We start from the raw sequence: 25,667 nt of genomic DNA, 5'->3' as shown, positions 1-25,667 counted from the left end.
CTTTGTCCTAGTAAAGTGACAAAGTGCATTCTCCTCAGCATTAGCAAATTGTAGCTGGTGTCAAGTGACTCCTTCATAAGCCACCCCAAGTCAGCCATTTCCTTAGTTGAATGCATACTCTTGGGTTGTTATTCTTTACCGACTGCTAGGGCAGTCCTCAGCCTCACAGGAGGGCAGTTCAGGTAAGAAATCAGCAGTTTAAACTCCATTCATATATTTTGTGGGAAACAGAGCGCATTTCCTAGTAAACTGAAAGACTCTAACTAGTGGAGTAATTCCAGCATTCTTTCTTGAATTCCCTTGAAGTAGAATGGACCGGACGACCACTTTGGGCACTCCACTAGAGGTGATAGATACTGGGAATGAATCTGATCTTGGACTTTCAGGGGTATTAGTTGGGATGACTGTTGGATGCTTCAGTCTCTGGCACAGCATGCAGGGAAGCAAACATTCTATCATATATCCAAGACTGTCTTAGCCTTTTCATAAATAAAATGATTCATTTTGCAGCTGGCAACTAAATTGCTCATTTTAAAATGTCTTGGGAATTTGTTGAGGTTGGCAGCCGTACTACTTATCTGAAGATGCCACGGAAAATTCTCATTTGCTGCCAATCCTGTGTTTTTGTGAGCGAGAGTTATCTATTTTGTGATAGAAAGGAGGAAATATTGCCCTAAGTTTTGGTTATATTTAGTGTGTCATTATAACTTTTGGTCTTATTAATACTTAGATGATTTTGGATAGAGTACTTTCAGAATATTTTTGCACATCATTAAAAATTATATATCATGTCAGGAATTGGATGAATTGATGACAACTTGGATAAAATATGACCTACTTTGCATATATATAAATATTTCAAATACTGTATTCAGGGAGAAAAGTATAGCATTATTTTTCCTGTTTCTTTACAGTTACTTGTACTTAGAAGGACAGTCAAGAACTTAAGGCAGCACTGCTTTAATTTATACCATTAGTAATTACCACAAAATCTCTTCATCCAGGATAAAATATTACATTGCATCACTTAAAGAAAAACTTCCTACTCTATCACTTTCTTCCACCTCACAAATAAAATCTTCAGAAATCTTCTATTCTGGTTTCCATGCCACTTACCATCCTCGTCATTGATTATGAACTCCTACAAAATAAATATAAAATTTTAAATCATCATTAAAAGCTATCTTTGCAACCACTATTTGGTCAAAGTAATGAAACATAGAAAATGAAGTCCCATCATGATCTAACTGCCATAGGTTATTGCTTCTGAAAATTTGGTATTTCTCGTCCTGGAATTGTATGCCTTTATTATTGTTACTGTGTGTGTGTGTGTGTGTGTGTGTGTGTGTGTGTGTGTGTGTATGATACATTGTGAAAGGTCATTTCTCTTGCAGCTTTTAAGATTTTCCTTTGGGCATTGTCTTTCTTCATTTTGATCATGAAGTGTCTGTGTGAGTCTCTTTGATTTCATCCTACTTAGAATCCCCTGAGCTTCTTGGATGTCTATATGTATATTTTTAACTAAAAAAATGTTCATAATACATATACTCTTTTATACATGCTTTTTTGACTGAAAACATGTGATGTATTCTTAAATATACTGCCCTATGTTACAAAAAGAGAGCCAACAAATTGGTTTAGTGCACACATAGTATGATGTTGTTTAGAGCTACCATGATATATTAAACTAATTCCAGTTTGAAATATACGTGGATTATGTTTAGGTTTTTTTTATTATTATTACAGTGTTGTAGTCACAACCTTTGTACATGTATTTGTGTGAACAGTCAAGAGGACGCCATGTCCAGAAGTGAGATGGTTGGATCATGGGATATATCTACATTTATATTCATATAGATATTGATACACACTTGCCAAAATGAATTTTCTTTGTCATTCTAGTGGAGGAAATTGTCATTTTAATTATTTGGGAAATTATTACTTAATTATCAGGGAAATAGGGCATCTTTTCTTATAAGGCGTAAAAAATTTTTTCATTGCCTGCTCATTGTCTTTGCCCCTTTTTTTGTTGGATTGTTCATCTCAGTTGTGTGAACAGACTTCTCTTAGGGATATTGAACTGCCATGTAGTGTAAATTTATTTGTAGTTTGTGTTCTGACATGGTGCCCTTATGTGCTCATGTATTTTACCCCAGAAAATTTTGAATCGTTTAAAGAAATTTTTTGAAATGCACAAATGTAGAAAAATAATTCTCACATTTCTACCATTCAGAATTCACAGTTCTTGAAGTTTTAGTTTCATTTGTTTTAACTTAAAGAAATAAAACATTTCATACATTGCCAAGAAAAGCTAGTCCTCCTGACCACCACCCCAGACCTCGCTTATCTGTCTTCTTGAATGGTAAAATGCGCTCCATAAGCCTCTAAAACTTGTTACGTACTTTTGAATGCTTACATGTGGTTTTATGCATAAAGTGTCTCTTGTAAATGAGGGCAAGTGTTATATAATATTCAGACTTTTATTACTGAACAGCTTGTTTTTGAGATTGATTCTTTTAGATATATATAAATTTAGCTAAAGATGTTTAATTTTTAAGCACCCAAATTTAGTAGTCTGGAATGTCTTATCTGTAATAGACTTTCTTCCTGTCAAAGTATAAAATTATCCGAGTTTCTTCTTTTTTTCCCTATTTTTTGTTCTCATTTAAAATTTTGATGTGAATCATTTGAAATTCATTTGAGGGCTAGCAGTAATGTAGGTAGGGAACTGATGTCATTTTCTCCTCCAAAGTGCTGGCTGGCTTGCCTCCAGCTCATTCAGAGTTCATCATGTGCTTACCAATTGAAAACATTGCCTCTGTCAAGTACACAGTATCCAAGTACATATGATCAGTCTCTGAGATTTTTCTATGCGGTTTTTCCTGTCCCTATACTGTTTTTGGTAAGTATAGCTCATTCTTCCACATACTTCCCTTGCTGTGCTAGTTATGCTTTAAATGAGCTTTAGAATTGTTTTATCGCGTTCCTAAAAGAAAATCTTATTTTTATTACAATTTCACTGAATTTATAACTATGATTAAGGGAATTTTTCATACTTTTAATTTGTTCTCCATGCACATATTCATTTATTTGCATGTTCTTTCATGCCCCTTTGGTAAAATTTTATAGCTTCCTTCATATAAGTTCAGTAAATTTCTTCCCAAGCTCATGTATAAAAATTTTTGGTTGCAGTTGAGTGTAAAATCTTACCTTTCATTGTATTTTCATATTTTCTGTCTTGGTAATATTTGTATATTATTTAACTTTATCAAACACTCCAGTTGTTTCCGGTAGTTTTTAGTTGATTATCATAGGTTGTATGGGTTTGCCATCCATATATCTTCTTTGGTAAATAGCGTTATTTCAAATCAGTGGTTCGCATCTGGGGCAGTTTTGCTTCCCATGGGACCAGTGGCAGCATCTTGAGACCTTTTAGGTTGTCACTGCTAGGGTGTTGACCTCTACTGGGCAAGACTAGAGAGGCTGCTAAACACTCTGCACGTACAACTCAGCCTTCAGTGTGTGATCAGTATCCAACCCAAACTGTCTGTAAATACCAAACCAGAAAAAACCATGGTTCAAATCTTTGGCCTATTTTTTATTGGATTTTGGGTCTTGATATTAGTGAGCTATGGGAGCTTCATATGTATATTCTAGATATGCGTCCCCTTTTTGGATATCTGTTTTGCAAATACCATCCTGTCTGTGTCTACCTTTTCATTTCCTTAGCAGTCTCTGATGAAGGTAAAAAGTTTCACATTTTAGTGAAATCAAATTTAGGGGCACCTGGGTGGCTCAGTCAGTTAAGTGTCCAACTTCAGCTCAGGTCATGATCTCACAGTTCATGGGTTCGAGCTCCGTGTCAGGCTCTGTGCTGACAGCTCAGAGCCTGGAGCCTGCTTCAGATTCTGTGTCTCCCTCTCTCTCTGCCCCTCTCCTGCTTTTGCTCTGTCTCTCAAAAATAAATAAACATTTTTAAAAAGAAATCATATACATTGATTTTTATTTTATAATTCATGCTTTTTGTATCTTATTCAAGAAATCTTTGTCTAACCCAAGGTCAGTAAAATGTTTTCTTGTATTATTGTCTAAGTTTCATAGATTTTGCTCTTATATTTAGATCCATGATTCATCTTGAGTTAATTTTTGTAAATGATGAGTTAAGGCTTGGGGTTCATATTTTTGCAAATGGTTGTCCTATGTTTCTAACGTCATGTATTGAAATCCACCCCCCCCACCAAGTGGATTGCCTTGAAATCTTTGTCAAAATCAATTGTTCATATATGTGTGGGGTTGTTTCTGGACTCCCCATTCTGTTCCGCTGATCTCTATGAGTAACCGTCTCCTGTTACTATAGTGTCTCGGTTATTCTAGCTTTATAATTAGTCTTAGAATCAGGTTGTGTAAATACTCTAACTTTGATCTTTTTAACAGTATTGAATCTTCTGGCCCAAGAACACTGAATAATTCTCCATTTGTTTAGGACCTAATTTCTCTCAGCAATGTTGTATAATTTTTGTTGACATCTCCTGTAATCTTTTATCAGATTTATCACTATTTTTCTTCAACTTATATTAAATAATAACATGTTTTGAAGTTTTAATATTAGTACTATATTAGCTTACATCAAAAAAAGGATTTTTTTCCTGTCTTTTCTCTTTTTTTTAAGATTTAGAGTAACAAATGGAGATGTTGTGCATAAAATGCTTTCCTCCTTAACTCTTAGTCAAATGCTACGCATCCATTTGAGATTCTACAGGGGAAGGACCTTTCCTCCACCCTCCTAGGTTCTGTGGCAGGAGCCTGAGAATTAAAATGACAGAAGACAGATGAACAAGAAAAAGGCATACAGATTTTAGGTGATGTCAGTTTTTTATGTGCACATGGAAACTTTCCTATAAAAAAAAAATGAAGACCCAAAGAAATACGTAGGCCTGAGAGTCTATATACTATTTTAACAAAGAACAATAAATTGTGGAGGCTTGTCAAGACAAAGGGAAAAGGCGTTTGGGCTAAGGGCAGTAAATTGTGGGAGAGTGACTAGGAAATATATGGAGGGAAACTAGTGGAAGAAAAGGGTATTTTATTAGGTCTGTTTATACAGATTTGTCTTGGCATCAACTCCTTGGCTCCAGTAGTAGGAATGTTCTCTTCACGGTGCAGGGAGAGCACCTGACTCATGGGAAATGTACGCCCTGCTTTCAGGTACAAAGCCGGAGGTCAGAGAGCCCTTCCTGCACCTGCTATTTCTTAAGTACCTTCAGCTCAAAATAATCCGTGTGTCAGAGTGGCCTGTTTTGGGTGACATGTTCTGATTCCCTTCAAGTTGTGGCTCTTCTCCATGTCTCTAGATGCAGTTTTCCTACAAAATGCCAATATAGTAAATGTTAGAGCAATTATTCTCTCTTCAGTTAATTTGATAAACACTAACTTCCACTCGTCTTTATTTATTTATATTGGGCTATTACCGAATTTAATTAAATCTCTTATGAAATTGACCTTATTTTACCTTCTACATTTCATGCATCTTGAGGCTTCTCTTGATAGCACATGGCACGATGCCTTACACACCTCATGCATAGGGCATGGAACTCGGTCACTGACGCTTGAGTGCCGAAAGACCGCTTTCCGTAAGAAACCTTAAAACAGAATTATTTCACTGAGGTAGGATATTTTAGGATAAACATTGCTTATAGGATATTTTAGGATATTTTAGGATAAACATTGCTTATAATGTTCTTGGCTAGCTTATTGACGATCTGACAATTCACTGACAATTAATTATTAAATCACTGTTTCTCTAAAATACATGTCTGACAGTCATTTCCTTTGGAGAAACATTAGAAGGATATGGTGAAATAACATCAAAATGATAAATCACGGCAAGACTGGTAACATTCTTTTTCAACAGACTGAATATAAAGGTGCCTGGAATTTATTTTCTGCGGCTTTAAACTCGTACCAGGTGTGATGAAACATAAAAGCTGTGCATCTCAGTCACTTCACATAGATATGGTACTTACCCTAAAATGGACTCTTGCAATTAAAGTTCTGGTGTGCTTTATACCAGAAAGAATGTTGCTGCTAGTGGGGGAAGGCACTAGAATCCTACTGAGGAACAAAAAACTTAGACGCAGAGGAACCATCTTGACAAAGAAAACCTGTACATACTCGTTTTAACACTCAGACAATAGAGCATTTTAAATTAAGAGCCAGAAAGTGAGCGTGACAGTTAAGCTGGCCAGACCAACCTCCAGGAAAGCCTGCACTCACTGGGGGCTTCTCCTGTTGGACACCATCACCCACCAGTGGGCACACACTGAGCGGTGACTGGGATACAGGTATTTGTAGGTCTGGACCTAGATGCAGGTGTACAGGATGTACACATATGTGCCCATCCTAGCAAAGTTTATACTAGGGAAATCAGTCAAAGATTGAGGGCAAAATTTAAGTAGGGGACACAAAAGAATAGAAAGTTATAATGGACCATGCCCGTAAGAGCATCAGGTTTTGTTTGTTTGTTTGTTTTTGTTTTTGTTTTTGTCAGTTGCTGATGAAGCCATCTAGCTCCTTCCCTGCCAGTTGGACTGGACTCCCTTGCCAGGAGCAGGCAGAGGTAGCACTTGAGAGGGAGTCCTCGGGTGGCCTAAGAAATGGTACTTAGTGCCTGAGGAAGACTTTGGCTTCTAGTGTAAAAATGCTGGTCAAACTAACAACTGCACCAAAAGACTACAAGTTTGTCTCCCCAGAGCAGGAGAAACTCAGTTGGCCTGACAAACTGAAGTTGTTGGTATTAATAAGGAACAGGAAAAAGTAGTGGTATTTCACATCTGAAAACAATTCATTGATTTATCAGCACTCTGAAAAGCCTTTCAATAAACAAAGTATCTTATTAGAGATGGTGCTTTATCACAGCCAGAAAGACTTGACATGCCTTTTATTCTCCACTTCTTATGATGTTATATATTATATTCTAAAGCAGGCCTTAAATAATGATTTTTAAAATAAGCTCATTTAGAAATTATGCTGGTGACATAGTAATGTTTTATAGGTTAGACTTTTTTTCTCCCCCTCTTCATCAAAAAGTACAAACTCTTACAGTGCTACGCTGATGAAGAATTGGTTGGTACCAGCCTCACGGCTGCTGTCTGAAGTAAAGGCAGGGCATGTGGAAAACTCAACAGCCCATCCCAAGTCCTTGGTAATAAGCACTTCATCAGCAGAGGATGAATTGTGAATGGATCACACAAGAGTGGAACACAACCTTTGTGTCTTACTAGCACTGTTCTAGAGGATGATCGATATTTGCGGAGCTTTGGGGCTCAGTGAAACATCTTTTTAGGTAATAGTTTTAAAAGTCACTTTTGAGTTTCACTCCTACATCACAAAATAAATACTCTGAACCAGTCTTCTTGCAAGTAGCTTAGATTATTTTTCTTCAAGGGCATTTATGGCATCCTTTTATTTTAGTTGACATTTTTCTGCCTGTTTTTACTGACTTTACATACTCTTAGCTTATTCTCATCCCTTTAGCCATTTGCCTCATATTCTCTACCAAGTTGTAGCTGTTGTCCACGTCCGTAAACTTATGGGCCTGTTTTCCAGATTATTTGTGAAGTAAACAAACATCCTGAAAATCAACCATTCATACCTTTTGCTGGGAGAACTGATCCCTTCTCTCTTCTAATGGAAGACCCAAGCTAATTTCCTGTTGAAGACCAAAGTCTTTATCCTGACTGCATGCCAAACCCTACTCCTACCCAATTCTATGGTGAACCCAGAATGTTGTGGCCAACCAAAACAGAACAGCGAAAAACACTTGTTTGTAGAACCTTCACAACGGTCTTAAGAAAACCATCACACACACACATACACATATGTGGGTTTAACTGCTTCTCTCCTTACATTTCCTTTTCCAAGCCCTCAAAGAACTCAAGAATTTTAGTCAGGTATTTCTGTTTTGAGTCTGATTTATGAACTCTTCCTTGTCTGGCCAGGTGCCGGCCATATTCCACAATTCATAATCTGTCAACAGGAGTAATGGCCCATTTCCAAAGGTGAAGCGTAACATTTCTTTCTGCATGCATCCGATAAACAGATTGTGTGGCTGCTCAGTGATCTATCTGGAGTGGGCTGAAGAGCACATTAACCTTTCGGTACACCCCCATTTTCACTGTGGTTCTTTTCTTTTATGCTCTTCATTTTTCTTCATAAAAGGCGGACCTGATGAATAACACAACATCCAATCACTAGGGAGCAGATTGCCCGAAATCTGGAAGGTGAGTGGGCCGTGGTACCCAGTAAATTTCAAAGCATCTCAACCTTCAAACCTTTGCATAAAATGCCATTCGATGGGTATAAAGTTTCAGTTACGCAAGATGAGGAAGTTCTAGAGATCTGCTGTACATCGTGCTTAGGGTTATGCGCTGTGCATTTAAAATTAACAGTACTGCATTGTGCATTTAAAATTTTGTTAAGAGGACAGGTCTCATGTTAAGTGTTCTTGGCACAATAAAAAGGAAGGAAGAAAAGAAAGCCATTGAGATTAAGAGGAGAATTTGGTTCGGTTTTGTTCTGGTTTGATTCCTCCACAGTGTGAGCTTCTTCTGTAACACTTGATGGGGAGGAATCCCGTGGCTCTTTTCTTGTCTCTGTTTCTAACACTAGACTATAGATGGGCCTTTGCATTCTAGAATTTAGGAGGCTGACATCTTCAGGAAGAACGTCTAAAATAGATAAGCTTCAAGTACTAGGCCCCATTTGTTTCATTGCCGTGAATTCTTTGTGTATACTTGTGGGGTAGCTCTGCAGAGATAGAAAATTTCTGTTTTTCCAGGTTGGGACAGGACTGTAGGAGACAGTCAGTACACTGGCTCGTGTAGGCCAATCTAGCCAGCGGAGCAGGAGCACAGATATGTAGACGATCTTGAACGGATGCATGATAGGAGGGGCACTCAAAAATCATCAGGCACAAATGCTAAGATAATTCACTTTGCAGGCAATACAGGGACTCTAGATTCTATAAGGTTGATGTAAACTTACCCAAATTAATCATCTACATCTGTGTCTGTGTGTGTGTGTGTGTACAGTGTGTGTTTCACACTGGAGTGAAAGTCAAGTTTCAGAATGTTAAGAAGGAAATAAGTGAATTAAAGGGAGCAAGGGTATAGAATCCATTCCAGGAATGGGGTAACCAGAGAAAGCAAAATGAGATAGTTTGATCGCCAAAAAAGATATCAATGACCGAATTGGTGACCAGAAGGGTTTTTTTTAATTTTTATTTTCTTTTTAGGTTTGTCTGTTTATTTTTGAGAGAGACGCACAGTGAGCAGGGGAGGGGCAGAGAGAGAGGGACAGAAAAAATCGCAAGCAGGCTCTGCACTGTTAGCACAGAGCCCGAGGTGGAGCTCAGACTCACAGACTGTAAGATCGAGACCCAAGCTGAAACCAAGAGTCAGACGCTCAACCGACTGAGCCACCCAGGCGCCCCTATTTTATTTTTAATAATGAGCCCTGGATTTCAAGAAGGAAGGAAGGAAAGGAAATGGGGGGAGAAGAGAGAATAATGGCATGTGAAAAGGAGGGGCTAATTTTTAAAAGAGTGGCCTACCTCAGCACTTCTTACTCTTTACTGTGTCTTGTTAAAATGCAGACTTTCATTCTTCGGTCTGAGGGGAGGCGGGGGATTCTGCTTTTCTAATGAGAACCCAAGTGATGCTGTGTTCTAGGCACTCAGGACCTAGCTGGGAGACCGCGTCAACACATACGAAACTAGTCATGATTGTTTGGGTCCCTCTCTATAAAAGTGCAAAGAACACAAATAAGTGCTAAATAAATAGCAAGATACTTTCCAATAAGTGCAATTAGCATCTCTCAGACTTTAAGGCTGCCGCATAGCCTGAGTGATAAGGAGATCGCTCATTAGACAGGAAAAAACGGTGTCATTTAGTTCGTGTGAATAAATGCATTGACAAATTAAAATAAAAAACTTAAGTAACTGAGAAAATATAAACAGAAAATAAGTCAGAACCATCAAGGGTTATTATTATAGTTTCAGTTAAAAAACTGTTTAGATATCTGACATTTTTATACACACACAACTCTGCTGATACATAGTAAAGAAAGTAAGGTCTTGTTCATTATGCGCACATTTGTTGCATCCCTTAAAAAATCTGAACACGCGTCCTAGCTTGCGTTTTGATCTTTGCACTTCTGTGGGAAAGGAAAGAAGGCATGTGGCTTTGTACTCCGCTGATTCTGTATCCCTCTGTATTCTGCACGTATTTGGCTTTTCTTTGCTTAAGAGGCAGAAAGTAGCTCTTATGTTTTAAAGATAACTTGAGAATGACCTGATGAGGAAGTTAAATGTGTCTTTGTGAAATAGAAACCTAAATCTTCTTAGATTAAAAGGAACATAAAAAGATGATAAATCTATTAATCAGGTTTTCCAACATGGATCCTTGAACCTACCAGCACAGTGTAATAAAATATTACACGCTTATCACAACCTGTATTGTTTGATCTTTTTCATTTTTTGACAGAGAAGCAGAGGGCCTTAAACTCTACATTTACTTTTCACTGCAGACAAAATTAAGTTATTATAATAATTTTTATCATTATAGATCGGGGATACAGACGTCAGCAGAGTTATCTATGCATGGAAATTGCCTGTGTGTTTCTTTACAACACTCTTTAAATCTCTAGTTATTTAAAAATAAAAGTTTTTCTTTAAAGTGAGGGGAAGTACACAGAATTAAAATAGGCAACAGCCATACCATACAGGCATTTAAGTTGAGATGGTTAAATGGAGTTCCAAGTGTCCGGAGATTCTTACATTCCCCATGATGAGGGTAAAGTTACTGAAGACTAGAAGACATCATCAGCATAAGCATGTTGAAATTCCTAGCATAATCACTAAAAGACTAGAAACGGTGTCTAACTTCCAGTCTAGTAGACAGATACCCAGGTAGATACCTAATTAGTTGGTCTCTGCCAGAGAGGAAGGGGTGCTGTAGGAAGGGGGCTGCTGCAGGAGAGCCTCTTGGGGATGAGACAGCAGACATAAGACAACAGACGTAAGAAGATACAAAAACGGCAAGAGTTAGGACTTGAAACTAAAACGGAGAAAGCACTTCAGAAAGTCAGATCAACTGAAGGAATTAAAAACGCCGAGGTAATGTTCTTATTCCAATCCAAATTGGGTTCATAATAAGATCAAGGACAGCGTTTGGGGGTTTTAAGTGCATGGAAAACACAGATTTACTCCACTAACAGTGTCTGTTTAACTCAAGGTGACAAGGTAATGGTTACTATCTAGGTATTTATTTAACGTTTATTCATTTTTGAGAGACAGAGACAGAGCATGCCACTCTAAAATGTAAAACTCCGTGTTTTTAGTATATTCACCGTGCTATGCAGAACATTTTCATCAGCCAAAAAGAAACCGTTTATCTATCATCGTTCAGTCCCAGTACCTCACTCTTCCCTTCCCTGGCAACCGCTCTCCCACTCTCTGTCTAGAGACAGAGAGTAGATCTGCCCATTCTGGACATTTCATGTAAAGAGGATCATACAATGTGTGGCCTTTTGTGTCTGGCTTCTTTCACTTAGCATAAAATTTTTAAGGTTTAATCAATGGTCGCATGTAAGAGTACTCCATTTCTTTTTATGGCTGAGTAATATTCCATTTTGTATGGATATACCACATTTTGTTTACCCATTTATGTTTGTGGACATTTGGGCTGTTTTCACTTTTTGCCTACTATGAATCATGCTGCTGTGAACATCCATGTACGAGATTTTGCGTGAGCTTACGTTTTTCATTCCTCTTGAGTGCGCACCTAGGAGTAGCATTGCTAGATCATATAGCAGTTCCATATTTAATTTTTGAAGAAACTGCCCAACTGCTTTCTTCAGTGGCCGTACCATTTTACGTTTCCACCAGCAGTGTGTAAAGTTTCCATTTTTTCCCACATCCTCACCAACATTTTCCTTTAAAAAAAAATAGCCATCATAATGGGTGTCCGTTGGTATCTCACTGTGGTGTTGATTTGCATTCCCAACGATGATGATCAGAGATGTGGAGCATCTTTTCATATGCGTGTTGGCCAACTGTACATCTTCTTTGGAAAAATACCTATTCACGTCGTTTGCCCTCTTAAAAGTTGTGTTGTCTTTTCTTTTTACTGTTGTGTTCTTTATATATTCTGGTTAATAGACCCTTATCAGATATATGATTTTGGCAATGCTTTTTTTCTTGGAGGCTGTCTTTTCATGTTCTTGATACTGTCCTTCGAAGAAAAAAGTTTTTAATTTTGACAAAGTCCAATTTATTTTTTCTTTGGCTGCTTGCACTTTTCTATTCTTGTATCAAGCTATTTTTATTGAAATAAGATGCTGTTTTACATTTAACATTCTTGTCTCTCAGTTACTCATAATTTAGATGGTAACCTATATTCATTTCATATGGATTTTGTAGCAGATTGCCATAAACTTAGTGGCTTAAAACAACACAGATTCCTCATTGTACAGGTTTGTAATTCAGAAATCCAAAGTGGGTTTCACTGAGCCCATCGTATCAGCTGACCTATGTTTCCTTCTGGAGAGTCTGGGGAAGAATCTGTGTCTCTGACCTTGGCCCCTTCTGGTGGCCTCCTACATTCCTTGGCTCCTGGCTTTCTTCTTCCATCTTTGAAGCTACCGATGCTAGATCAAGTCTAACAGTATGTCACTTTGACTTCCTCTCTCTTTTCCTCTTTTAAGGGACCCTAGTGATTACACTGGGCTCACCTGGATAATCCAAGGTAATCTCTCTATTTAAGGTCAGTGGATTGGAAAGTTTAATTCCGTCTGCAGCCTATACCCACCCTGGCCACGTAATGTGCACAGTCACAGGTTCTGGGGATTCAGGAGATGGACATCTTGGGGCAGCTATTACTCTGTGTATCAGCCCCTTGCTGCTGACTGTGCTTTACTGAAGCTAGAGACTGTGGTACATCTGTTGACAGCTAATGAAATTGCAAGTACTCAGAAACTGGCTATAAATAATTTTGCTCTTACCTCTACAACCCTCTTTGGGTTGTGGCACAGCTTATAAGGGCAAAAAGCTTAGTCAGTATGCAGATTGTTGATTCTTAATAAGCCTGTTTTACAATTCCTAAACCAGAAGTTTCTGTTCTTGTAATCCTGGAGGAAAGTGGCTCCAAAATTTGGCATTACGGATAGCAGTCTTAAAACTGGCTTTCAAGGAGTGGATCATGTGGGCAGGAGCTTCCTTCAAAGATAACGTGGTGCAGTAGGGCACGGGCTTTGGAGTTAAGTGGTAGGTCCAGGACCAGGTTTCCTCTCACCTGCTTTGTTAGAGAAGTCCACTGGAATTCAACTGTATCCAAAAAACCCCAAGTAGACTTTTACGAATATGTATGAAACTCTGCTACTGTGTGGTACTATATCTCAAATATCTCTAAAAAGGTAGATTGATACTTTTTAAAAAAAAATGAGAAAAATTAGTGCTTAAATTGTCTAAAGCAGTTTAAATACACTTAGCCATACTATTTAGCAACTACTAGTGCCTTTAGGAGCACATGGTAAAGGTCAGCATTTTAGAATCCCTTTGCTGGTGTGATGCTAGCGGAGGAAAGGGTTCTCTCCACCTGCGGCTGCTGGAAGCCACCACTAAGAGACTGACCGTGAATTCCGTGCGGTCTTCTCTTTGATCAAAAGGAAAAGGAGACGACAGACAGGCCGACCTGTTTACTGCTAAACTTTCCCTTCTGGCCTAAGTACTAATCTATTGCCACACGTAGACAGAGGGGAAAAGATTAATCTGAAGACAAATAGAGTAGCAGGTGGATGCTCGCAGTGATGTCCATAAAATCTGATTTTTTCTATCTCTGGCTGCATCGAGGTGTCTTTTATCCTGGGATATCTGGATGGTAAAAACTAAGATTATTATTAAAGAGGGCAGTGGGCAATTTAGGAAGCGCCCTGTCTCCCTGTGACAAAAGCTTTGCTGCTAAGCACAGTAATTTATGTTGATAAATTGTAGCTGTCAGAGTGTCCAAAGCACTTCGTGGGGGATGTTTCTGACTTTGCATTTCTCATTCATGCATTCTGATGTATAAACTTCTATTAACAACAACAACAAAAACACCGCAAGTTTCTGCAGATATTCCTAAATTGTCAAAGAGTAAGAATAATAACAACAGATTATTACGGTTTCCTTTTCCCCTCAAAGTTGGTAAGGATGTTAAGGCAGAAAGAAGTGTTAGAGAAAGAGAGCATTATTCGAAAGACTTGGGGTTTCCAAGAAAAGAAAACAGAATGTCAGAAAAATGGAAAAAACATTTCCAAAATAGGAAACTACACACATACCAACAAGAAGCATGAAAGGCAGTGGGAAGACACGGTAGATAAACCAAGCAGAAAAAAAAAAAAAAACAAGCGACGATAAACAGAAAGGGCACAAAATCACACAGACTTAAGTTCTATATGTTGACGGTGTCATGCCTGGTGGAACAAGGGGCAAAAAGTGATAGATAACATTTCCATTCAAGTATGAGCTTGCAAACTTCGATTCCAGTGATCTGCCACTGGATGCACTAGCTGTTGGCCCAAACATGCCGTGTTTTATGCTTCCTCGAAACCCCGTGATTTAAAACCCCGTCATTGCTATTGCTCGTGCACCTGCGTCTCAGGTACAATTTGGCCGATCTGAAACGGCCCTGGTTTCATGGCACCTGGTGTGGCGCCACTCGGCCTCTTAGAAGAGATCCATGGAACATCCAGATGGCCACGCTCCTCATGGCTCTCAGTGGACTTAGTGCTAGCACGTTCCTCTCAGTAGAGTGGCAGACACGCAAGACGGCGAGCGTGCAGAGCCTCTGAAGGCCTGACCTGGCACGCTGTCCCCTCTGTCTGCATACCATCGGCCAAAACAGTCACACAGCCAAGCCCGTGTCAAGGGACGGAGAAGGACAGTCTGCTCTCGGTGAGCGCTCCTGCAGAATTGTACCAAATTCTGTACCTAAGAAAGCCTCTGTGATAGACAGTAAGATGATATAGGTAAAGGGCACCTGGGTGGCTCAGTCGGTTAAGCGTCCGACTTCGGCCCAGGTCATGATCTCACGGTTTGTGGGAGCCTGGAGGCTGGAGCCTGGAGCCTGCTTCGGATTCTGTGTCTCCCTTTCTATCTGCCCCTCCCTTGCCCATGCTCTGTCTCAAAAATAAACATTAAAAAGGTTTTTTAAAATAATATAGGTAAATTTATAATGTCATTAAGTGAACGTTTTGAAGACAAAAGGCTTTAGTTTTTCAATACCTCGTGTATCAACAGTCTTAACCTATGACACGGATACAGCTTTTGGCTTTCACGTCTCCGTCCCCTAATTGTTCTACTCAAGAAATGATCAAGTTGTAGAAACCTCTTCACTGTTGGTACTTTGTTTTTAATTGATCAGCTTTCACGTGTAGCTGTAGGTATTTGAAAACATTTTTTGCAGAAAACAGTTGTTGGAGAAACGAATGAATGCAGCTACCTTGGCCACAAGAATGGAGATCAGTGCTCTGCTAATCATGAGCTCCCGGACTGAGCCATTAAACACTACTAGCTAGACATTCTCAAGCATCATTTTCTCATGTGGGCACTTGACTACATCAGTCAACATAAATAGTTCATGCTTTCAGAAGAATCATTAAAGCCTCGGCTTTTTGCTAACAAAGGATAAATAGTTATCATTTTAGCAGAGCAACAGTGTATTTGGGTTTGATGCAGAAGTACTTTATTCCAGCTCCTACTTTGGTATGTTCTATCATAGTTGTCAGATATTCCTAAAATACTGCTTTCATCCAATCAGCCCTTATAAAAATTTACACAGTGGTTCCCTATTGCTTAATACTCTGGAATTAAAATCTTTCTTCATCAGGTTCTCTGTAGGCCCATAAATGTGTCTCTCAGAAGACAATATCCCTTTGCCAAATCATAAATATTAGCGGTGACATTGAGTGTATGTGGTGGAATACTACTTCAATAGGGAAGAGCTTACAGACCATCTCTTCTCCCTATGTTTGCACACCCAAGAATACACATTTTGCACCGAAAGCACAGTGAGTGGTGCATTGTGGATTGTAATTGCTTTAAGGTAAGCAGTAGGTTTTAGGGAATGACTGGAACAGCCAAAGGCAGGACAAACGTTGTGGCTATTAAATAGAGGATGGCCAGATACATAGAGAAACTTGAGTAGGCCACAGTTTCTTGTCCTAAGCTTTGGTGCTAATTCTCAAATTCAAAAGTGGATTCAGAATGTGTCACCTGTAATTACACAGGGTTATATTCTCATCTAGAATAAGTCATGAGGGCTGGATAGGACAAAGGACTTTGTGGCTTCTAGTGTTTATGATTATAACATTAGAAGGTGGTATGATTAATGATTCTTTGAATTAAATGTCACTAATTTGGATTGTGTGATTATTCATCAACCCTTTTATTATCTAAAGAGAAAGAATTTGCATAGCAGAGTAAACAATGGGTCATTTAAACTATTTGGAGAAACAAACCATTTTCAAGTATTTTAGGGTACATTTACTTTCTTAAATGAATTCATTTATAATTATTCTAATTCATCCATCATACCTTTCTGCAACTCCACCTACCACAAATTGGTACTGGCTAATTTTGCTTTGTTTTTAAATCTTAAACTAAATATTTATCTCTGACTAAATACATCCTTAGAACTTCATAATTAGGAATATTTTGTACAAAATTAGGAATATTGTGGCCTACGCATGCAACCTTAATTCTCTATTTTGACTCCTTAGACTCCTTTTCCTGAGCTGATTTGGTTGTGCTTGTCAAGACACTCTAAAGCAATCTGCTCACATGGCCACACGCTATCACATTTGCTCAAATGAAACATGTCTGACAGCGATACCAAGACGATGGAGGTTTGGTTCCCCCGGCCTTGGATTCATCTCCCCTTCTCCCATTAAAGCTCTTCTGGATGTAGGCCTTAAAAATGGGAGATGAGAGAGATGAAATGTGGCTTAGAAAGGGAATAGGGTTGGTTGGCTGTGGGTTTGCATTATTTTGTGATTCATTTTAATGCCCTTCTAGACAAACCCACAACCTCAACAAGCTATTCAAGGCTGCAGGTGGTAGTTGCTAACTTCTGGTTCTTTCATGACCAGTGGGAGAAATATAATCTCTTACGAATACGGAGTCCTAAAGCCCCAGAGGATATGCTTTGTTGAGCAGCCATCGGCCCAGAAAATACCCATGACTATGGAAGATAAACAGCCACCTCCCTTCGAAGTTTGTCCAGAAATAAAGACCTTAGGATATTTTTTCCCATTGCCCTGTGGTCAGTGTCTCTACCCAATCAGGTGGTCTTTGTTTTCATCTGTTTATTGCTGTGCCGACTTTTGTAATTGAGAGAGAGGTGAGATCGTGTGCAGTACAATTGATACTCAGACATGACAGACAGCCCTCCATCAGGGATACCGCAGTGACATCCGACAAATTACCAGTCACGTGCACTGAAAAAGGAAAGTTAGCGTTCCACCAGAATGATTTTTCCTCTCCAATAATAAAAAAGAGGAGACTTCCAGAATTGTATTTAGCCTAAACTTTAAGTCCTAGTGTTAATTTTTTCAGTTGTTTTTTTTTTTTTTACAGAAAATACATCAAGTAGATCAAATTAGGATGACGTAAGAGCAACTACATGCATAAAATTCTGTCCTTTTCCCCAGTTTAGTTATATTAGCGTTTGCAAGAGGAGGCGGTGGAACTTGAGGTGTGTTGTCCTTGTCATCAGACTGTGAAAAAGGCTAATAAAATATTACGTCTGCAATCAGGGTGACCACAGTTTAGGGGAAGAGAAAAGACCTAAATATACACTTAAAAACATGAAGATAATACAAAGTAGCATAATGATTTTTTTTTTCAATGTTTATTTTTGAGAGAGAGAGACAGAGCGTGAGTAGGGGAGGAACAGAGAGAGAGGGAGACACAGAATCCGAAGCAGGCTTCAGGCTCTGAGCTGTCAGTGCAGAGCCCGATGTGGGGCTCAAGCCCCCAAACAGACAATGACCTGAGCTGAAGTTGGACCCTTACCCGACTGAGCCACCCAGGCACCCCTAAAGTAGCATACATAATTTTAAAGAGGATCAATGTTTCAACATACTCTGTGTCTCAGTTTGGGCTGCTGTAACAAAATACTATGGATAAGTGGCCTATAAACAAGTATTTCTCAGAGTTCTGGAAGCTGGGATGGCCAAGATCAAGGTCCCGGCAGATTTGGTTTCTAGTGAGGACCCATTTCCTGGTTCACAGAAGCTAGTCTTCTTGCTGTGTCCTCAGATGGTCGGAAGGCTGAGGGAGCTCTCTAAGGTCTTTTAAAAATTTTTTTTTATTTTTTTTAATGTTTATTTATTTATTTTTGAGAAAGAGACAGAGCACGAGCAGGGGAGGAGCAGAGAGAGAGGGAGACATAGAATCCGAAACAGGCTCCAGGCTCCGAGCTGTCAGTGCAGAGCCAGATGCAGGGCTCGAACTCACAAACCGTGAGATCATGACCTGAGCCAAAGCTGGACGCTCAACCCACTGAGCCACCCAGGCATCCCTTCTAGGGTCTCTTTTATAAGGGTATGAATCCCATTCGTGAGGGCTCCATGAATGACTATTGCCTCTTATGGCCTAATCACTTCCCAAACCTCCACCCCCTAAAACATCACCTTGGGGGTTAGGATCTTGATATTAACTTTGGGGGTATACAAACAGTCTATAGCACTCGGTGTCAAACAGCCTTGGGGAAGGGGACAGCAGGGATTACCCCTTGCCCCCACCATCCTACAAAAGCAGAATACAAGGAAAAGAGACAGAAATAGAAAATTTGAATGTCACAATTTCCCCATAATCTTCTAATACAACTATTAACATTTTGGGGTTTGCTTTAGTCTTTTTACTGTGTTAGATTTTTTAATTAGAAAAGAACTTCTGTAATTAAGCTTTTGTACTTTAAGGCTGTGTTAGATTTTGTTTTTCTTGTGTTTTGTTGTGTTTTTAAGCAACATACTTAACAACTAGTGAAGGTTTTTATTTTTCTTTTGAGAGAGAGAGAGAGAGCGTGCACATGAGCAGGGGAGGGGCAGAGAGAGAGGGAGAGAATCCCAAGCAGGGTCTGTGCTGTCAGTGCAGTGCCTGACGCGGGGCTCGAACCCACGAATCCGTGAGATCATGACCTGAGTCAAAATCAAGAGTTGGATATTTAACCGAGTGAGCCACCCAGGTGCCCCTCAAATATTGACTATGCATCTACTCTTTGCAAACATATTAAGTGCTGAGGATTAACCGCATGTCTGCACCTCAGGAAACTTAGACTGCAGGAGACCATGCTGCTGACTGATACTGATTTCATTCTACTCAGCCCCCAGCACTGTCACCAACTCCTGGGACTATCACCAGTCAAGCTTTTCCTGTCCAGGATGTTTGTTTTCTTATATGTGGCTTTCCATTTTCCAGTTAAACATACTCCTTTGCTTTTGTTTGTTTTTTATAGAACAGCTTTAGCAAGATATAATTCACACACCATAAAATTCACCCTTTTAAAGTATATAATCTTCCCACTGCTTCTGGCTTGTACAAGCTTTAACTTACCAGGATCATTGTGGATCTTGACTCTTTTAAGTTTACCTCTCTGAGTATTTTGTCATCTACAGATCAATCTCACGGGCTTTATTCCAAGGCGATGATACATAGTTGAACAGGACAGCAGCAAGGACAGAATCCTGTATCATTCAGGGCCTTCCCGGGGAGCCAATAATCAGTGCTCTTTGAGAAAGATACTGAACACATCTGAATTAATCTGTCTGTGTAATCCTTAGCCCATGTTGCCCTGTGTTATTCTCGACAGTATACAAAAATAAAACTCTGGTCTCTGAAAGGGAACCATTAGTCAGGAGTCACTGTTGGACATTGTTTTCAAAGACCTGAGTCCAGCGACGGATTCTGATAACCTCCCAAGCCTGGAGCCGCCTTCCCGCAGACAGCACAGATGACCGTGCCCTCGTGGAGACAGTGAAAGAAAGTATCAGTTGAGTAGCTGAGGCTGCATCACCCTCTCCAAGCAGAAATCAGTCTTTTTATTTTCCCCTTTGCTCCCAACATAGCTTTCAGGGCCCCTTGTGTTACTGAATTTAGCACCTTTTGGTTTTGTGACCTTCCAGATCTTTAGCTTTTCCGTCTTCCCGTCTTTAAAAATATCCACTGAAATAGGTGTCTTCCTCAGAGCTATGACTTCCTCGGAGCTATCTGGGTGGCTCCTTCAATTAAGCATCTGGCTCTTGATTTCAGCTCAGGTCACGATCTTGTGGTTCATGGGATTCAGGTCCGCTGAGCTTGGAGCCTGCTTGGGATTCATTCTCTCTCTCTTTCTCCCTCTGCCCCTCCCCTACACATGCACACTGCTCTCTCTCTCTCAAAATAAATAAATAAACATTTAAAAAAACCCAATATTTAGTCTGTGATGATAAAAGAATCCTGCTCTTTGGGAGGTACTTTGCTGTCAGAAGACAGGACCTAATCCATAAACAGTGCTCTCAGCCAGCTTTCATGAGAATTTCAGAACATCTGCGTGACGTCAGTATGGCATCCAGAAAACTATCGCATCCGTCCATGGTACCTGCCTTTGGCAGCTCGTTTGGGTGATGCTTTCCTTTCCCCTCTACTTTGGAGGTTAAACTCCTTTTATCTAATTTATAGGCTTCTTGCCAAATTTTTGCCTATACTGCATTTCTGGCCAGAAATCCATTCTTTGTTTAAAGTCGGCACCTAGTGAACTCTTTGCTTCCTGTGGGTTTTTTTTTTCCCCCCTCTTGGTATAATTTTCTTTCCTTAAGGGCAACATCATTAAAGTAACACAGTGTCTGTAACAGGATGTATCCTGTCATATCTCCTTGCTCTTACACTAAGGAAAAACATCTCCCAGTTGGTAAGCAATTCTTTATAGAACTTCTTGGCAAACTGGCAACTGTCTTTTGGGATTTTTTCATAAGCATTTAACAATATTTAGACAGAATGACAGATACTAATGCTTTATTTTAGTAGGCATTTTTGAGGAGCTCAGACAATTACATGAGCACTGTTACACAGTGTGGTGTAAATACAGTGTCTTGCTCTAATTTTCTCCCTTGGCTCAGTTCCTGAAATGTGAAGGGAGTTCCTTTCCTTATCATTTGTGTTAACGACCTATTGTTCCTCCAGCTGTCTTTATCCTCTCTATCCGCCATAAATTGATTCCAGTGGGAGGGAAGGCAAGATAGTAAATCAGTAAATCTATGCTCTTCCGTCCTCTTTTGTTTTGCTCAACTCTGTAATTACACTTCATTTTCCTACAGTAGCGCATTTTCAAAGTAAAATCTCATGAACTTCAGTATTTAAACATGTTCAATAATAGGAAAGACTTAACCGCTCTCCCCCTCGGTTCACGCCTACCAACCGATATTTGCCATAATGAGATAAAGGTAAATATTGTTCTCAAAAATATAACTACAGCTACCCAATACCATGGGTATTTTTGCCTTTTTAGAAATGAGTGAGTGCATATTTAGGAGAAAGGAAAAATACAAAGGTTTCTCTTGTTCTTTTCTGAAATCAGTGTGACCAGGTAAAGGCCTCTGGAGGCTTCGAGGTCATGGAGGATGCCCTGCTTGCCTTTAAACCCCAGCAAGCCCCACCTCTCAGCAGATACAGTTATTACAGCATCATTGTTCTGACCTCTCTGGACACATTTAATTTAATTAGTCAGAATTTATGGAGTATATTCCATGGATAAGGCATGGTTTGGAGTGGCAGAAAAATAATAGTCAACATATAATGAGCTTTTTCCTGCATGCAGCGGGAAATGTACAAAAAAATCTGGGTTTTTCAAGGTATTTTCCTGTCTACTGCCATTGTTATCTCGGAGGGAGAAAGCAAGGATGAACCATGGGGAGGAACACGAGCATTAGATGTGCATTCTGCACGGACAGATTTAACTTCTGTGAACCCTCATCTCCAAAATAGTAGTAAGACCGACGTTTATCTGGTTGTTATGAGGATGAGAAGGGAGGATTCAGGTAAAGCTAATGCCAGACCACAGTTCAACAACGCAGGGCTGTTTTCAGAGCGAAAAAATCAAGAGGAGTCTGTACCACACATCCGTCACAGTAGCAGGCCCCGACAATACACTTTGTCTTTAGGACAAAGTCATTGGTAATCTTATTACAGTTTCAGTGGATTAACTGGGGTGTGGAACCCAGTGTAGACTGGGTGGGAACTGAAGGGCAGGTAAGTAATTTGTGTTGGGGTTCTACCAAAGTGGTGAAGAGACACACAATGATGGGTGACGGAGTTTACGATGGTAGAGACTTGAACACGTGGGAGTGCTCTCAGAAAGAAAGAGATGGGAAGTGCTGGAAGAAACAGAGAGTGGCAAACTCTGGTCAAAGCTGTGGGAAGGTGCGGGGCGACGGGATCCGCAGCACTGGACCGGGAAGTGTTTCCTTTTCTGTCGTGACTGGATGAAAAGGAGGAACTGCATGGATGAAACTATTGATGTTCAGAGTGAATATTGACAAGATGCTGAAGCAGTTGTTTTGGGCTTCTTTTTCCCCCGAGAGGTTGGGGTAGAGTCATAGGCCCAGAGTAGATTAGTATAGTATTAAGTAAGTGTCAGGTTTATAGACATGTAAGGCGTCGTAGATATGTGGACATTTTTAAATGGTAGCTATCAAGAACTTAATAACTAACCAAAGAAACACAGAAAGATTGCTTCAGTTGAGAATCCAGTTGAAGTTGAGAGTTTTCTCTGTGTCCTTTTTAATTCTCACTGTGGAAATAAATGAACACCAACCAAACGAGAATAAGCAGACTATTCAGAGTCACTTGCAGAGTGACTCATTTTGGCCCAGACACAAAGGCAGATGAGGAATTGGAAAACACTAGATGAGAAAAATGGAAGACTTCAGGTCTGCCCTGATCGCGGAGTCTGTATGGAGAATCTGGAGGCGGGCTGACTACCGGAGGGGCGGCCCATGTGTGGTTGGTGAGAGGAGCATGTTTGGCTCTCTCTTTGCTTGGTCTTAAAGTTAGAAACCGAGACAAAAATTAGGGAGGCTATCAGTTATTAATCGGGTCCTGCCCGTTTGGGGCCAGTTATCACTGAGTTATTGTTCGGCTTCCTGGGTTGTTCATGGAAATAGCACTCCGACTTCCTACAAGCCTGCCGTATAGCAGGCTGGCCCCCTGGGCTGGTTTCTGCAGCTTGTGGGTCAGACTTCTGTTTTATATATGGTCTGACCGTTGACTGTGTGTGTATTCAGTCTCTTACCCACTTTATTATTATGAAAGTTAGAATGCCCTTCTATTTGGAACCTATTGTTCCTCTCGTTAAAAGAATGTAGGACCGGAGAGAATAGTGGAGTGGAGGTAAGGGAATTTGTAGGAATACATTTCGGGAATGAAAATGGAAGTGTACACTGTAATGTAAAGGAATTACTTTTTAAACTGCATCACATGGGGTGCCTGGGTGGCTCAGTCGGTTAAGCTCAGGTCATGATCTCCGGGTTCATGAGTTCGAGCCCCACGTCAGGCTCTGAGCTGTCAGCACAGCTCAGAGCCTGGAGCCTGCTTCAGATTCTGTGTCTCCCTCTCTCTCTCTGCCTCTCCTCCACTCACACTGTGTGTGTCTCTCTCTCTCTCTCTCTCTGTCAAAAGCAAATAAACATTAAAAAAAGTAAACTGTATCACGTCATTTTCAACCTCCCAGAAGGTAAAACCCAAGCTGTGGAAGCTGAGCACCGGCGGGGCCTCTCTGACCAGTGGATTGGGACCTAAGACACAAACTGCCTATTTTACACCCTTAACACTGAGGCCCAGACAGGATAAAGGACTTGGGTGGGCTCTCACAGCAACCTTAGGCTGGACGTCACCCCAGTGTACTTCCGTTTTCATTGATCGGAGAACCAGCCATTATGTCAAGCACACTGCAAATTTCCTTTTCAAATCTAGAATCACAAAGTTCAAATCATACAGGACATTGACCCAGACATTCCATTAATTACTCCATGGAACTATCTAGAAACATAATAAACCTATTACGAATACCTATTATTCATATTGGCTGTTTTAGCTTAAGAGAAGTTAAGGAGAATTTAAACTTATAAATGTATTAACTATAGGGCATGATAAACATTATGATTAATGGTATGTCACCGTGTGCATACTTTTAGGATTATTGTTTCTATCCCAGAAATTTCCTTGTTCCTAAAAGATATTTGAGGGGCAGTTTCCCTGATAAGAGAAACAAGGGTGTATTAACATTGATTGATTATATAGTAAACCTTTACCTTGCCTCTCTTTACATAATGAATCTCTCTTCTTCTTACTGCCTGACAGGAAAATTTAATGGTATGTTTCCTCCAGTAGTAAAACCACTGAGCCCTAGAGAAAGTGCTTTGTACATCCAGTGAGGGAAACACCTTGTTACCAGCAAGGAAGAGTCATGACTTCTCCATTTATGTGCTAAAAGGAAAAGCTTAACAATACACTCAGTTGATCAGAAACACAATACTTCTCAGAGTTCCATCCTTCGACGTGTGGTATTTAATGGATCAAAGATCATCTGAAGTTGCTGATATATTATCTCAAAGGGAGAGGGAGAGAGAATGGGTAGCAAGGGTCTCGCCATTGAGGCGAGCGTTCCCCGTGCACCCCCGTGCACACACCTGGGTAGGGTAAGGTGGCCTACAAGCAATATCAAGTAAGTTCTGGAAAACCTGGGGTGGGTATGCTTCAGTTAGTAAATTAACACTTAAGGAAATGCTGCATTCTCAGAAAGGGGTGGGTCTCTTTTGAAGTCTGTAAAAGATCAACCTTGATATGAAAGTTCAGGGGGAATCGATACCAAAGGAGTGTGGTTGGTCTCTGTCTTGACTTTCTGGATGAATCATCTGACAGCGAGGCACATGGCCTGGGTGGATGTTTGTAGAACAGACACCCAGTTTCAGATCAGATATTGTTTTTCCTAGGTACCAAAGTCATTCTTAGTCCTTAAATTGGTTGTTTTATTCATGTATTCATTTATTCATTCAATAAATATTTATAGAAAGTCCACAGTGTACTTGGCAATATGCTAAGTATATAGTATAATGGAGGGCAAAACAAATGTAGTTTCTCCTGGGCTTACAAGATTCTGAGTAGTGCGAAAACTGCAGAAATATTATTTTTAATATTAATACTTTTGTATAATTGTATAAACAATTAGGGAGGTACCTTTGGGGATCTCTGATTTTTATTGGAGTTTCTCGAATTGGCAAACTGTATTCTATGAATTGAGAATAACCCAAAGCATAACTTTAAAATAGCTTTCCTAATTTCATTTTAATAAAGTTCTTTGCTAATAACACAGAGGCTCTGAATTGCACATACAGTGAACCCTCAACTCCAGCTAGGAGCTTTTCCAGTATGTGTTATAATGTCACAGAGTCTCAAACTGTGGAGCATAGCCAGTCCATTACCACACAAATAATGGATTGCAGCAGCCCCTTCCAACAATCTTCTTGAATGCATGCTTATTCTAGTGTTTCTTACCTTTTTTAAACTCATGACTCTTTTTAATAAGCATAAAAAGATC

At 39.8% G+C, this 25,667-nt stretch overlaps 1 protein-coding gene across 12 annotated transcripts in view; it reads left to right on the top strand.

Annotated features, from left to right (window-relative positions):
- TPK1 (thiamin pyrophosphokinase 1) overlaps nt 1-25,667 on the top strand; it is a 359,845-nt gene that overhangs the window by 311,095 nt on the left and 23,083 nt on the right. The window contains exon 8 of one of the 12 annotated variants that reach the window (XM_045496021.1): nt 8,218-8,279. The exons of the other annotated variants lie outside the window; for them this stretch is intronic. Within the exon in view, the coding sequence (XP_045351977.1) occupies nt 8,218-8,234 (17 nt within the window). The 3' untranslated portion in view covers nt 8,235-8,279. The remainder of the gene's footprint in view (nt 1-8,217; nt 8,280-25,667) is intronic. 12 annotated transcript variants of the gene reach the window in all.

Source organism: Leopardus geoffroyi, chromosome A2, assembly GCF_018350155.1.
Source record: "Leopardus geoffroyi isolate Oge1 chromosome A2, O.geoffroyi_Oge1_pat1.0, whole genome shotgun sequence".
NCBI lineage: Eukaryota > Metazoa > Chordata > Mammalia > Carnivora > Felidae > Leopardus > Leopardus geoffroyi.
Note: the sequence above shows the minus strand (reverse complement) of the source record. Positions and strands in the feature narration are given on the sequence as shown.